This window comes from Barbus barbus (assembly GCF_936440315.1).
Source record: "Barbus barbus genome assembly, chromosome: 7".
NCBI lineage: Eukaryota > Metazoa > Chordata > Actinopteri > Cypriniformes > Cyprinidae > Barbus > Barbus barbus.
Window position 1 is genome coordinate 5,453,122 of NC_136735.1, and position 14,743 is coordinate 5,467,864.

At 36.0% G+C, this 14,743-nt stretch overlaps 1 protein-coding gene across 5 annotated transcripts in view; it reads right to left on the minus strand.

Annotated features, from left to right (window-relative positions):
* Positions 1 to 231: 231 nt before the first annotated feature.
* Positions 232 to 14,743, minus strand: part of LOC306872491 (NLR family CARD domain-containing protein 3-like) — a 55,796-nt gene continuing 41,284 nt past the window's right edge. For 3 of the 5 annotated variants that reach the window (XM_079421067.1, XM_079421066.1, XM_079421065.1), the window contains 5 exons: positions 9,476 to 9,649; positions 8,240 to 8,413; positions 3,683 to 3,856; positions 1,189 to 1,362; positions 232 to 1,062 (listed from right to left, as the gene is read on the minus strand). In XM_079421067.1, the coding sequence (XP_079277193.1) occupies positions 1,056 to 1,062; positions 1,189 to 1,362; positions 3,683 to 3,856; positions 8,240 to 8,413; positions 9,476 to 9,649 (703 nt within the window). In that variant the 3' untranslated portion in view covers positions 232 to 1,055. Of the gene's footprint in view, positions 1,063 to 1,188; positions 1,363 to 3,682; positions 3,857 to 7,015; positions 8,089 to 8,239; positions 8,414 to 9,475; positions 9,650 to 14,743 lie in introns of those variants that run through there. The other 2 variants (XR_013784415.1, XM_079421068.1) reach the window with 2 other exon arrangements.

The window sequence follows — 14,743 nt, forward strand, 5'->3', positions numbered from 1 at the left end:
TGCTCAGTGTTCATGTGTTTCCACACTACAGAGTGTTCAAGTAGAATTGAAGCAGGGTTGGATTTAAGAAGATAATTATGTGATGATTGATCATTAATGATGAACAGCTGCGGTTATCAAGAAGAATCACTGAAGGAAAGAGAAACAGAAGAACTACAACTGACTTCAGACACAGACGAAGATGAAATCAACTGAAATAAAGAATACATTAAATGCTTTAAGAGCTGATTACATCTCCACAAACAGCACCAGACTGACTTTATTTCTGTCAGACTTCTACAGAAGCTCTTATTGAGCATTAACAGAGGTTTAGATGCTTTATTGTTTTGTATGAAATCACCATCAATACGTTTCCTTTTGCTGGGTTCTTGACTTGATATTCTGGTGTTAATTTGACACTGGTTGTTTTAATTGTGTGTTCATATAAAACACATTAAGCTTAACAAGAGAAATGAAAAAGTGCTGTGGGAAAAGAATCCACTGACTTTATTTCAAGTCTAATATCTGATCATATGAATATTATATTGCTTTAGATTTGTAAATAGCCTTGCTACTTGCAGTATTGTAAAAACAGGTAATTTGGATAATTTACAAATCACATTGTGCACAAAAAGTTTTCATCGGCAGCAACACAAAGACCACAGACATCAAGAATCAGTGTATGAATCTCAACAATGGTGAGTCAACAAACTGCTTCATGTTGCAATGCATGCTGGGTACCAGCATAGTTCAAGACCCGCCGATATATTCCAGCATGCATTGAGCATGAAGCATTTCGTTGTCTGAAATAGGATCAACTCATCACCAGTGTCAATTATGTCAACTCTCTGTATTAACGCTGACTCTGATACTGATTTACACTGCAAGTGTTCATGTCTTTCAAATCAACACCAGAATCAACACTTTTTAACACTGGAAAATTAACACTTTAATATTCAGAGAGAAATTGGCTGATAACAGTAATAGCAATCAATCATCGCTTGTTCACTGTGACTTCAGTTCTGTTGATTCTGTGGGCTTTCATGTGTCTGTAGAGGCCCCACATTCACCATCATTTAATACCTGTCAATACAGAATGACACACACACAGTAACAGATGCATTAATGAGCATTACTGCTGACACACATCTGTACAAGGGATTGAGTTCAAATTATTTTTATGATATGATATTAATCATTACTACTTACTTCAGTGCCTCTAGTTTATATTGTGGATTATCTTTTAAAGCAGAGAACAGTTTCACAGTTGACTGTCGTAGTTTATTCCCAATGAGATCCAGTTCTCTCAGATGTGAGGAGTTTGATCTCAGAGCTGAACTCAGAGCAGCACAACCTTCATCTGTGATGAAACAATATCTCAACCTGCAGAAAAAAATGACACAAACACAGTGACTATAATATTAAATCCCAAATCTGTGTGGGTTTAATGTTTCTATTAGTTTTTGTTTACTATTGATTTATTGTATGTTAATGAAAATCACTGTGATCTGAACATAATTATGATGACAGACCCTTGGTATAGTACAGGTGCATCTCAAATTAGAATGTCGTGAAAAAGTTATTTAAAAAAGCGAAACTTTCATATATTTTAGATTCATTGCATGTAAAGTAAAACATTTCAAAAGTTTTTTGTTTTAATTTTGATGATAGGAGCTTACAGCTCATTAAAGTCAAAAATCAGTATCTCAAAATATTAGAATATTTACATTTGAGTTTCAATTAATGACCATCCCTACACTGTAAAAAATGATCGTGATTTTAACGGTAAAAAACTGTGAAAATGCTACGGTAAAAACCTGTTACATGGTTAATGGAAAGTTCCTGTAAAATTTACAGGGAAAAACCGTAAACTGACGTTCCCAGAATTCCCTGCGTTCCATTTCAAATTCTGTTTGAATTTGACGTTTTTTCTTTGAAATAACTGTTTCTTCTTAGTTTTTTCTTATCAGTTATGTTTATTAGGGTTGTATGTTACATCTAATGTTGTTAAATTAATGTTTATAGCATATTTCAGTTTAATGAGTCTCACCATGATGGTGTTTAGTGCTTGTGTGACTGACACTGTGCACCTTCTTTATATGCTATCGTTTAAAAGATGCTTGTGATGGGCTTTGGCTCATCATGTGACTTTCTCGTCATCATCTGCATTTGGTGGTTATCAGTGTATTTCAAAGGAACAAAACAGATTTCAGTACTTTAATAGGTTGGTATATTAAGATTATATCAGTTAAAGAAATTACGGTATTTAACTGTAAATTTAAGGTAAAACCTAAAACGTTACTACCGTATTTTTTACGGTAGAATTCTGGCAACCACAGCTGCCAGTTTTTTACCGTAAATTTGACGGATTTTTTTTTACAGTGTACAGTCTAAATTCCGGGTATCTCTTGTTCTTTGAAACCACAATAATGGAGAAGACTGCTGACTTGGCAATGATCCAGAAGACAATCATTGACGCCCTCCACAAAGAGGGTAAGTCACAGAGGGTCATTACTGAAAGGTGTGGCTGTTTACAGAGTGCTGTATCAAAGCATACTAAATGCAAAGTTGACTGGAAGGAAGAATTTGGGTAGGAGAAGGTGCACAAGCAACAGGGATGATCGCAAGCTTGAGAATACTGTCAAGCAAAGCTGATTCAAACACTTGTGAAAGCTTCACAAGGAGTGGACTGAAGCTGGAGTCAGTGTATCAAGAGTCACCACCCTCAGATGTCTTCAGGAAAAGGACTATCAAGCCACTTCTGAACCAGAGACAACGTCAGAAGTGTCTTACCTGGGCTGTGGAGAAAAAGAACTGGACTGTTGCTCAGTGGTCCAAAGTCCTCTTTTCAGATGAAAGTAAATTTTCCCAGAGTCTGGAGGAAGAGTGGAGAGGTACAGAATCCATGTTGCTTGAAGTCCAGTGTGAAGTTTCCACAGTCAGTGATGATTTGGGCTGCCATGTCATCGGCTGGTGTTGGTCCACTGTGTTTTCTGAACAGTCAACGCAGTCATCTACTAGGAGATTTTAGAGCACTTCATGCTTCCTTCTGCTGACAAGCTTTATGGAGATGCTGATTTCATTTTCCAGCAGGACTTGGCACCTGCGCACACTGCCAAAGGTACCAAAAGCTGGTTCAATGACCATGGTGTTACTGTGCTTGATTGGCCAACAAACTCTGACCTGACCTGAACCCTATAGAGAATCTATGGGTTATTGTCAAGAGGAAGATGAGAGACACCAGACCCAACAATGCAGATGACTTAAAGGCCGCTATCAAAGCAACCTGGGCTTCCATTAAACCTGAGCAATGCCACAAACTGATCACCTCCATGCCACGCCGAATTGAAGCAGTAATTAAAGCAAAAGAAGGCCCTACCAAGTATTGAGTACATATACAGTAAATGAACATACTTTCCAGAAGGCCAACTATTAACTAAAAATGTTTTTTTTTATTGGTTTTATGAAGTATTCTAATTTGTTGAGATGAATTGGTGGGTTTTTGTTAAATGTGAGCCTAAATCATCACAATTAAAAGAACCAAAGACTTACTTCAGTCTGTGTGCATTAAATTTATTTAATACACGAGTTTCACAATTTGAGTTGAATTACTGAAATAAATGAACTTTTCCATGACATTCCAATTTATTGAGATGCACCTGTATATATAATTGTTTCAGTTGAGATTAATATATGCTCTTACCCCAGTATCTCCAGTTTACAGCGAGTGTCCTTCAGTCCATCAGAGATCAGCTTCAGACCTCTAACTCCTAGTTTATTCCCAGTCAGATCCAGTTCTCTCAGATGTGAGGAGTTTGATCTCAGAGCTGAACTCAGAGCAGCACAACCTTTAGTTTTGACACCACAATCACTCAACCTGCAGAACAACGACACACTCTTCACTCTCTTAGTTCAGCAGGAACAATGATACGAACAAAAGTAGTTTAAAATTAAACTTTTACACCCCTCTTTACAAGATGTAATATAAGTCCCAGGACCCGTATTCATGAAAAATCTTAGTGCAAAGAGTTGCTCCTTGTGACAAAATTCTAAGAAAATTCTTAGAAATGATCCTAGTAAAGAAAAAAGTCATTTAGAATGCGTCTTAACCATTAAAAGAGGTCTTAAGGTCCAAACGAGGACTTTTAAGAGGCTAAGAGTTTCTTTAGCAGTGGAGAAAATGGATGAAACATGAAGAGGGAGAAGAAACGTGTTGCACACAATGCATGACAGTGAGTTAATAAGACGCTACACAATAGATCGTGCAGGGATCATGTTTATGACCGAACTTATTAGAGACACGCTAACATCTCCGACATAGCATGGAAATACCATAGTGCCAGAAATAGAAGTAATCACCACATTAACTACATGAACATATTTGGCAACTGGAAAAATGCAACTATGCAGCAGCGATGATTTGGGTCTGTTACAAACTTCTGTAAGCAGGGAGATCCCACAAACAATTACAGCACTTTCAGAACCTTATTGTGTCGCTGTTCATTTCCTATAAAATACATTAAGTACAACATTAGCAGTATGGTAAATAAAAAATAAAGAATATATATTATATATATGTATGTATATATATATATATATATATATATAATGTGTGTTTGTGGTAAAACAGGAAAAATTACACCTATACACAAAGGCTGTGTCATACCTAGCCATGGGGTCAGCCTCACTAAGATAAAAGTTTTTGTCTTTTCCTCGCTCAGAGTTGCTCTCAGATTGGTCCTGAATCACTCTTAAGCTAAGACTCCTTCGTAGAATTTTTAAAGTTAAATTAGGAGTTTTCTGATAGGATTCTTAGAAATGTTGTCAAACGACCTGGTACTTCGGTACCAAGTCGGTACTAAAAAAATTAAAACGTCGCGGTACCAGTTTTTTTTCAAGTACCCGGTCAATCCGGTTCTTGACGCGTACGGCCCTACCCCGCTAGAAATTTTAAGTTCCCAGAACGTCCTCAGAACGTCCCCGCTGGTGTCAAGGACATTGTCTAACGTCCCCAGAACGTTCTGAGAAGGTCACGATGTTGAGTTCTTTAAAGGGTTGGGGGACGTTATTTGGAGGACGTTCACGGAATGTTTAGGGGACCATATTTTATTTGGAAATCTGATGTTCCCAGAACGTTTCATGGATTCATTTGAAGTAACCATGTTTGAGATCAGTGTCTGCTTTAGTTGGACTCTTGACTCATGGTTTTCTTTCTTTTTCTCTGGCTGTTGTAACCATGTGTTCTTAAACCATATTTATTACAACTCAAAAGCCCAGAGAAAATTATCAGTAGTTGGTTGTTATGTTTTTATAATGACAATCATCTATTAGTGAACTGATCTCATAGAGAGTCAACAGATTCATTATGTGTCTAATCTCTGATTAAATGGGTGTTGTATTGATTATAGTGAAAGTGATTCTAAGAGCAAGTGGTTCTGTGGCGGTCAGTTAATATGAAAGACTTTCCAAACAGTTAGTCCATTAAAAAATTTTCTCTATGGAAGTAAGTGGACTCACACAGACATCAAGAATCAGCTTGTGAACCTCAACAATGGTGACCATAAAAAAAATTAAAAAAATAAATCATGCAGCAATGCATGCTGGGAGCCACTGATGAGTTTCCTTTGCTAATACCCAGCATGCATTGCAACATGATTATTTTTTTAAAGTTCACCATTGTTGAGGTTCACAAGCAGATTCTTGATGTCTGTGTGAGTCTATGTGATGCCATAGATTATTATTTTTTTTTTTGTGGACAAACTGTTTGGAAAGTGTTATATTTTACCAGACTGTCACAGAACCACTGGCTCTCAGAATTACTTTCACTATAATCAATACAACATTCATTTAATCAGAGATTAGACACACAATGAGTCCGTTGCCTCTCAATGAGATCAGTTCAGTTCACGATTGTCATTATAAGTACATAACAACCAACTACTGAACATTTTCTCCGGGCTTTTGAGTTGTAACAAATATGGTCAAAGAACACATGATTACAACAGCCAGAGAGAAAATCAAAACAATAACACATATGTCAAGGGTCAAGAGCCCAACTAAAGCAGACACTGATCTCAAACATGGTTACTCCAAATGAAACCATGAAACGTTCTGGGAACATCAGATTTCCAATTAAAATATGGTCCCCTAAACGTTCCAAGAACGTCCTGAATGTTCTGTGAAGGTCCTCCAAATAACGTCCCCCAACCCTTTAAAGAACTCAACATCGTGACCTTCTCAGAACGTTCTGGGGACGTTAGACAATGTCCTTGACACCAGCGGGGACATTCTGAGGACGTTCTGGGAACTTAAAATTTCTAGCAGGGTATGATTTTCGCGAAAAACGGAATTTACAGTTTAGCACAGAATGTCACGGCATTTGTCGAAGTTTGGATGAATTAATCAAAAGTAGGTCATTACACTTAAATCCAATCGCGACATGGACTAGTATCTGTAAATATTAAGCCGCAGAAGTCAATTCAAATATGAATCCCGCATGTTCTGTGTATCTCTGTATGAATGAATGGAGCAGATGCACGTGTTTTTTTACTAACGTTACATACACTGAAGCGCGCCTGACGCTCGCTGTGATTTCAGCATCTGCCATGTCAATGAGGACATGAATACATAAACATCTCCAGAACTGCTCTGAGAGTCACTTCACTAGCATTTTACCGTTTCATTCGAGTAAAACCAGTGTCGTATCATATAGCTACACACACCCAGAAATGTAAAGGTATTCAAGGCAATCCATCAAAATAAAAGTTTATCTTAAAGACATTGTGCCAGAAATATATTACTATTATTTAGTAGAATGTATGTGGTATTATTACTACTTTTGAAAAAAATGAATAAATCTTTATTTTTAAAGAAATAATCACACAATATTTCTTCCATATTTTAATTTTAACGAAATTAAATTTGGGTGAAACTTGTATACTGTTTTCCATACTTTATTACTTGCGAAAAAACTTGAAACACAATTTTAAATAAATATAAAGAATGGCATTGATTTTTTTACATTTTATTTTTGTTTGACTTTATTAATAAAAATAGTATGTTTTTTAATTAGCATGTTTTTGTGTTTTGCTTTGGTACCGAGAACCGTGGATTTTCACTGGTATCGGTACCGAATACTGAAATTTTGGTACCGTGACAACACTAATTCTTAGTAGCTTTAACAATATGGGCCCAGGTGTCCCTAGAAAGTTTCAGCTCAAAATACCCCTCAGATCATTTATGATACCATGTCCATGTCCTAAGTGTTTTCAGGTTTCAAATCCTCATTCCAGTGTTTTTGTTGTTAGGGTTCAAATCTGATGGCACTGTTCTTGCCAGGTCATACAGTGCCAGTTTGGCTTTGTTTTAACGCACATCCAAATGTCCAATAACAACACAGAGCATCCTGGTGTCATGAGCCGGGTTTGACTCTAGTTTTCTCTTCCTTTCTATTTCTTGTAGTGCTATCCTTAACTCAGTGGTTTGCGATCACAATCAGCGCTCGCACTGATTGGGACTGCACCTGTTCCATCTTTACACTAATTTTCCTCTCTATTTCTCTCTGCGTGTTACTAGGCTTTTTTCCCAGATTATTGTGTTTCGCTGCCAGTCTCTTAGTAAACTCCTTTCCATCTACTGTGAGGTCTAGTTGCGTCCAGTCCTGTCTTGTCTAGTCGTATACTGTCGAGTGGCTAACCAGGATTTCTGTCCAGTCTCCCAGTAAACCTGCTGCCTGAGTTTATCTTTAATGGACAATAAATCCTCTGTTTGAGTTGCCTTTGCCTCTGGGTCCTTTTGTCTTGACACCTGGTCACTCTTTGCTATTCAGTTATTTAGATCAGTCAAAATATACACAAAATATTAATGTTTCGAAGCATAAAAATTATGCCATATCTCTGTGAATACAGAGACAATGGCAACTTTAGCCACATTAGCCATGCAACATGCTTACAAACACATTCAGGAAGGCAGCATTATTGTGTTAGTGCTAGCTGCTCTAGTGAAGAGATGAATATTGACTGTGTGCAGATCACTCAGGGGAGCAGTTAACAGGGCAGATTACATCACCAATTGTGGGCGGGACTTACCCTAATGTGACATTACATTGGGCTGCAAACAAATGAGTTTAATCATTTATTACTTGTTATAACGCTTAGCTTTATTGTGTGTTAATGTAAATTGATATGATCTGAACAACATACAGATAGATCCTTAAAATAATATGATTATTTTTTCAATAGAGATTAATGTATGATCTTACGTCAGTTTCTCCAGTTTACATTGAGGATCCTTCAGTCCATCAGAGATCAGCTTCAGACCTGCAACTCGTAGATTATTCTTAGACAGATCCAGTTCTCTCAGATGTGAGGAGTTTGATCTCAGAACTGAACTCAGAGCAGCACAACCTTCATCTGTGACGTCACAATAACTCAACCTGAATAAATGATGAACAATATTTTACTCAGAAAAGTTCATACTTAGGCATTAATATTATTGAAACAAAGAGAGAAATCAAGACAGAGCAAGCAAATATGACACATGAATCAGAATCACTGCATCATCTGGAGAATCAGGATGTAGAAAAATATGAAATCATTAATTCAGTAATATTACTGAATTATGGTGTGTTAAATGTATTCAGCAGTGGTACAGAGCAGCATGCCCCAAAAAACCTTAAAATCCGTAATAGTAAAGCGTTATTAATAATAGACAGAAAGAAAAATAAATGTTGCCCTATCTCACTCTTGTGTCACACACCGGGATATTCTCAACAGTAGTGAACACGAGGTCTACATTCGATTTGTTGTATAGCACTAAATTTGCTGAGTTTGTTCAGTTGTAGGTGAAAATGCATTGCTTATATGTGGTGCATTTATTCTTCTTCTCATTCAACCAACACTTCACCATTATTAATATCAAAAACCATGATATGGGAGTGTTGCCTATGTTACAGTGCAGAGAAACAAGATCATCTGTATATTCCACTGGTAAATGAGCGAAACAGACTTTGGAAAATTGTGTTTGCAGATTATCCTCATAGTATTTCATTAAAAATATTCACAAAAATGTCATTTTAAATTAGAGTGATTGTTTTTCTTAAATGTGTGCCAAAATTATTAACACCCCTTCTCATTCTTATGATAATAATTTATATTTTTTTCTGTTGGATTGGCTTTGCATTTCATGATGGTCAATGATCAGACAAACCAACTATGACAACTGTTGTAGATGTTTTGGTGTCTTGTACACATATTTTTCTTGTTGCTCTTATGCTATATTTAAGATGTAAGGTGAAAATTGCAAATAAAATGATTGGTGACTGAATATTTTGTGAACATTGTGAATGATAGACACATTTAATAAACTATAAAACATTTTTCCACAGCCTGCCTTGCTCATATTTACCAAAAGTGGCAAGATTTGTGAAGAACACTGCATTCAGAAATAATCAAATTTGCATTTGCATTTTCATGTTGAGATTAACATATGATCTTACGTCAGTTTCTCCAGTTTACAGTGAGGATCCTTCAGTCCATCAGAGATCAGCGTCAGACCAGCAACTTCTAGTTTATTCCAAGACAGATCCAGTTCTGTCAGACGTGAGGAGTTGGATCTCAGAGCTGAACTCAGAGCAGCACAACCTTCATCTGTGACGCCACACTCCTTCAACCTGCAGAACAACAACACACTCTTTACTCTCAGTTCAGCAGGAACAACAACACAAATACAGAGAGACTATGATAATAAATCCTATTTCTGTGTGGGTGTTCCGTCCCAGGAAATATTATTGCTATTATTATATTATTTTGATTTGTATTTAGGGGCCTGAAAAAGTGACATATATGCGTTAATTTGCAGTGGTGATTGGCTGCCGTGGCTGAGAGTCTACGTCATCAGTTTTCTGAGCTTTTCTCAGTAGGCTCGTTTGAGATTAACAAAATCCGTGCAGAACCAATCACTGGTGATCACCACGAGATGCATGCCGGTTAAAAAAGCGTCTCAGTTATTTCCGACTAGCTATGATGTCATGCTGACGTGTGCCAAAAAACTCTTGTGACGGTGAGGCGGCTGTGTCGGATTGCGCAGTTGCTCTCCACTGACTGCGCTGATCAAAAGCATGATGGGTAACGACTGACTGACGACACAACACTCATTGGTTCAGACAACCGTGATGCTGCAATCTCTTCTAAAATGTTTAATTTTTTTTAATATGATCTGATTTCATGTGATTATGTGTTTAAATTACTTATGAATATTCCCAAACAATATGATCTCTGTGTGAGATATGAGATTGTTGTCACATTTCTCAAAAAATCTAAAATACATGTTTGTATTAAATTAAAAATGGATGATAAATAAGCCTTTTGTTTGGAATTAAATAGCAAGGACTTTGTGTGTCTTGTTCATCATATTTATTTTCATATAAATCAACAGAACTGAAATTATATCATGTTTATCAGGAGCACAGCACATGAGTGTAAATAACACGATATCTGCCTTTGATCTCGTAGGTATCTGCTCCACTTGTTACACTTCGAGAGGTCAGAACTGTCCATCTTGACTGTGCTTATTTCACTCCTCCCCTCACTGTAGCCACCTACTCTCAGTGTTGCCAGATTGGGCGGTTTTGAATTTGATTGTGCAGGTAAATATTGGCTTGGGCGGGTGGACAAAATTTGGGCTGGTTTTTAGTCAGTTTGACGGTTTTCAAAACCTATAAATTGTATAGGCTAATTGGTTAACAAACAAGCCCAAGTGTGCATATATAGCCTACAGCATGCATCCAATCAGTCATCACAATGTTACTAAACACACGCGCACACTGCAAAAGAGACTGGTGCTGATGTTAACGCCACGGCCGCACTTTTAGACAATCACTAGGGATCAGCAGACAGACATGATGATTCATAAGCCACAGGTTTTTAGCACGATAACGGATCTGATTTAGAATCTATAACTGTACGTGACCATAATACCCATATATAAGTTCGATGGTAAAGAGTGGAGAGTGTTTTAACTCGCAAAACGTGAATTACACCTGTTGAGGGAGATGACATGAACAACTCCGAAATCAGAGCACAGTTAAATTATTTAATCAAAATCTATTTATATCTATATACGATCCTGTCTTTTATGTTTTAAACGGTCCAGATTGGTATATCTTTTAAAGATGCTGGACTTGTTAGTTTTGACTGTGAAAAAATCTATATTATGTTGAATATGATCTTCAAGAAAAACTCAGTTCTGTGTGAAATTATAGAGCGGCACGAAAGTAAGAGCATTATTGTTGTTGTTTTTTTTTTACTGCCAGATTATCATACAGAATCACACAGTTTTAACTGTCATGGTGTGTGCATGAACGAGTGTGAAATATCTATAATTACGTTGCTTATTCTGATCACTTATATCGGGCACGTTTTTTGCTGACTGTTGACATTGAAAATGATGCATGTGTTTTTTGAGGGTATTGGTTAATTTCTTGATTGCCGTTTTGACAGTGTCTGCATATTTTAATCATATTTCGTAGTTCTCTTTAATGTATTTGCCCCAATTTGATCCATGGGAAATGTATCTAGTATTATATGTATATTATTTTGTTGTCATTATTTCATTATAAGGAGTTAAAAATGGCTTATCAACCTTGATTTACATTCTATCACATTATTTTAACAGTTAAAGTTTGGCCGGGTTTTTGTGAGTTTTGGGCTGGAAATCGTCCATCCAATCTGGCAACACTGCCTACTCTACATTTCAGACGAGGCCAGGCGCATGGTGTCACGTTTTACAAGAAAAGATAATTGTCTTTTTTTGTCTTGTTTTGCTTATATCTATACCCTTCACTTTTTAAGACTAAAACAAAAGATGGATTCATTGTTACTCTTAATTAAAAAGCACAGCAACAATAAAACAGTAGACTACAATAACAAACTATCTTACATAAACTTTATTAACAAAAACGAATAATGTGCTGTATTATATACCGACTAATAAATTACAGAATGTTTAGCAAACACTGAGGAATCAAATAAAACAACAACAACAACAACAAAGAAAGGCTCCATAGAGTAACATGAGGTAAACAGCAAAGATAATAGGCTTTTCAAAATGAAAACAAAAAGAAAAGTAAAACTAAACTTGCTGACAGGTTTGAAATGTTGTTTTGTTTTGTTTTTTCCACAAGAATGCCAACATGTTCACCTTCTCTGGTTTAAGAAGCGGTCTTTTACTTTAGTTTGAAAACCAAATCCTCCGTTGTGCTCCATACTGACGCAGCGAGTATGAACCAGACTCTACCCACGAAGCTCTCGCTCTGAAAGCGCCTCTCTTCATGTTATCAGTGAAATCTGACTCCTGCTACAATATCCCACGGCTCGGCAGCACGTGGTGTATGGAGCAGGAGCTTTGGAGCTGCGCAGACCATGCACTCACGTCAAATTTTAACTCGCACATTCTCAAAAAACCGGTTGCAAAAGCCCTGTTTATAATCGTCCCTTTAGCAGGGTTTACGTTTAAGTCCCTTGGGGTCAGATAGACCCCAAACTTTTACAGCGCAATTGCATAAGGAAATATTTTTTTTTTTTTATATGACAAACTATATATCATTTTTTTAAATTTACTTCTCAGCTATACATTTATGTGTTTTTGGGACTATTTGGTAGTTTTTTTTTACCTGTTTACTGTATAAATTCTCAACTATGCCATAAATCGGCTTATTAATTTTTTTTAAATGAAAGTTATGACCTAAATGAAATCTAAAAGGTTTCTGGATATTGACCCATGTGTTTGGGACAGCATACTGCCATCTGCAGGTTAGAAGAAAAACTTTAGGAATTACAGTTAAAGAAAGAATGTGCAATGACCACATATATCCAGCAGAGGTCCATAGGGACTCATTCAGTTTCTAGTCAAGTTTTCTTCATGTTTCAACTTCTCCTCGCAACTTTATTATATATATTTTGTGAATATATATTTAAACATTCTTAATTATATTTAAAAAAATCTATATTTTTGTCAAAGGTTAGAATTTGTTGTTGTTTGGTGTCTTTCAAAGTGTTTGCTTTTGCAAATTGTTACAATTTCACATTGCTGTGCATTTATGTTTTGTGCATTTTATTTGGCAAAATCTAACAAATGCCCTGGACACCTTTGTCACACCAGAGTGTGAATTCCAATTTTCATTTGTGCTCTAGATCCAGGCCTTTATAAAAATGTAAAACATTTGAGATTTATACTGGGTTTACTACTTTTTTGACAAATTAATCTAAAAAAATATAATTTCTTTCCACTTTTCCCATTAATTGTCAATGTGGGGTCAATCTGACCCCAAGGACCTTAAACAGTAAATATTTTTTTACACAACTTTAGAACAACCAAATCAAGTCCAGATTTTTGTGTGTTTAGATAGATTATGTAGGGAAAATCACAGAATTTCAAGCCCCTGAGACATTTTTTAAAAATAAAGGAAAATTCAAATGGGGTCATCTGGACCAAAAGGGCTGATTAAGGGTTAAGACAAAGCAAAATACTTGAAAAAATCTGCACTCTCAAAAATCAAAAAGTCACAAGAGATGAAAGCAGTGCAAGCAAAAAAACAAGGCCAGTTCAGTAAATTGCTTTTTGATTATTAATATGCATTGCAAATGACTTCATTTGGACAACTTTAAAGGCGATTTTCTCAATATTTTGAGACATTTTCTCAATATGAAGTTGTTAAGCTTGTTTTGAAGCTGATGTGAAGCACAGAGTCACTTTTGCCATGAGCTTCATTATGCAGTTACATGTTCACATGAACACACACATGACAGTTGGCCTAAAGCAAGGTTATTACAGTTTTGAATTTTTAAATTCGTTTTTTTTATTTGTTTTTAAATTCGCTATACAATTCAGTTTAGATTTTATAAGTTTCATTAATATTTTTGTTAGTTTTAGTTTAGATTGTATTTTGTGAACACATTTTTATTTAGTTTTTATATAGTTTCAGTTGTAATTAAAGTTTAGCAGAATAAGTGGATCACTTCCAGAGCTTCCATTGATTAGATGGTAAAAGCATACACCAAAGGAAGCAGTCAAGCCTTTTTACTAAATAAACACAAGTTGCGCTTATGTCATATCTAATGGTGTGTTGAGATATTTCATATGAAAATAAATGTAGCCTAATTTGGTTATATGTCTTTTTTCTTATTTAACCATAATCATGATATTGTAACTGTCGTGTCTTGCTCACTTTTCCGTGAACAGCCGCGCAAAAATCATAACTGGGACTAATGAAATTCAATAGTAACGGCAATAGTATTTAACAATAAAGGCTCATATTTGAATATGTTCTTTTCTTTATTTATGAAGAATTATAACCATGTGTATGATGTGATTTAGCCTATGCATATTTGTTCGAAAGCTTGGCAGAGTGATCACAAGATGCTATAGGTTATAAACAAGGTTATAAACATATATTGTTGAGATTCATACGCTGATTCTTGATGTCTGTGTGTGTCTAAATGTTTCCATAGTACTAAAGGTTTTGTGCATAACATGTTGCAAACAACACCAAACTAACAACAAAACCCACACCATGTCTTTAAAGACAAGCCTCTGAATGAAATCAGTGAATCAGGCCACTAGACAGTGATTCTATCATTATCAATAATCAATCAAAACCACATAATCACAAACTTTCTTGGTTTTTCTTGCTATAACAAATGTACTTTACAAAAACAGCAGTCAGAACAAAGTAAGATTAAACATCAAGGGTCAAGAGCCCAACTAA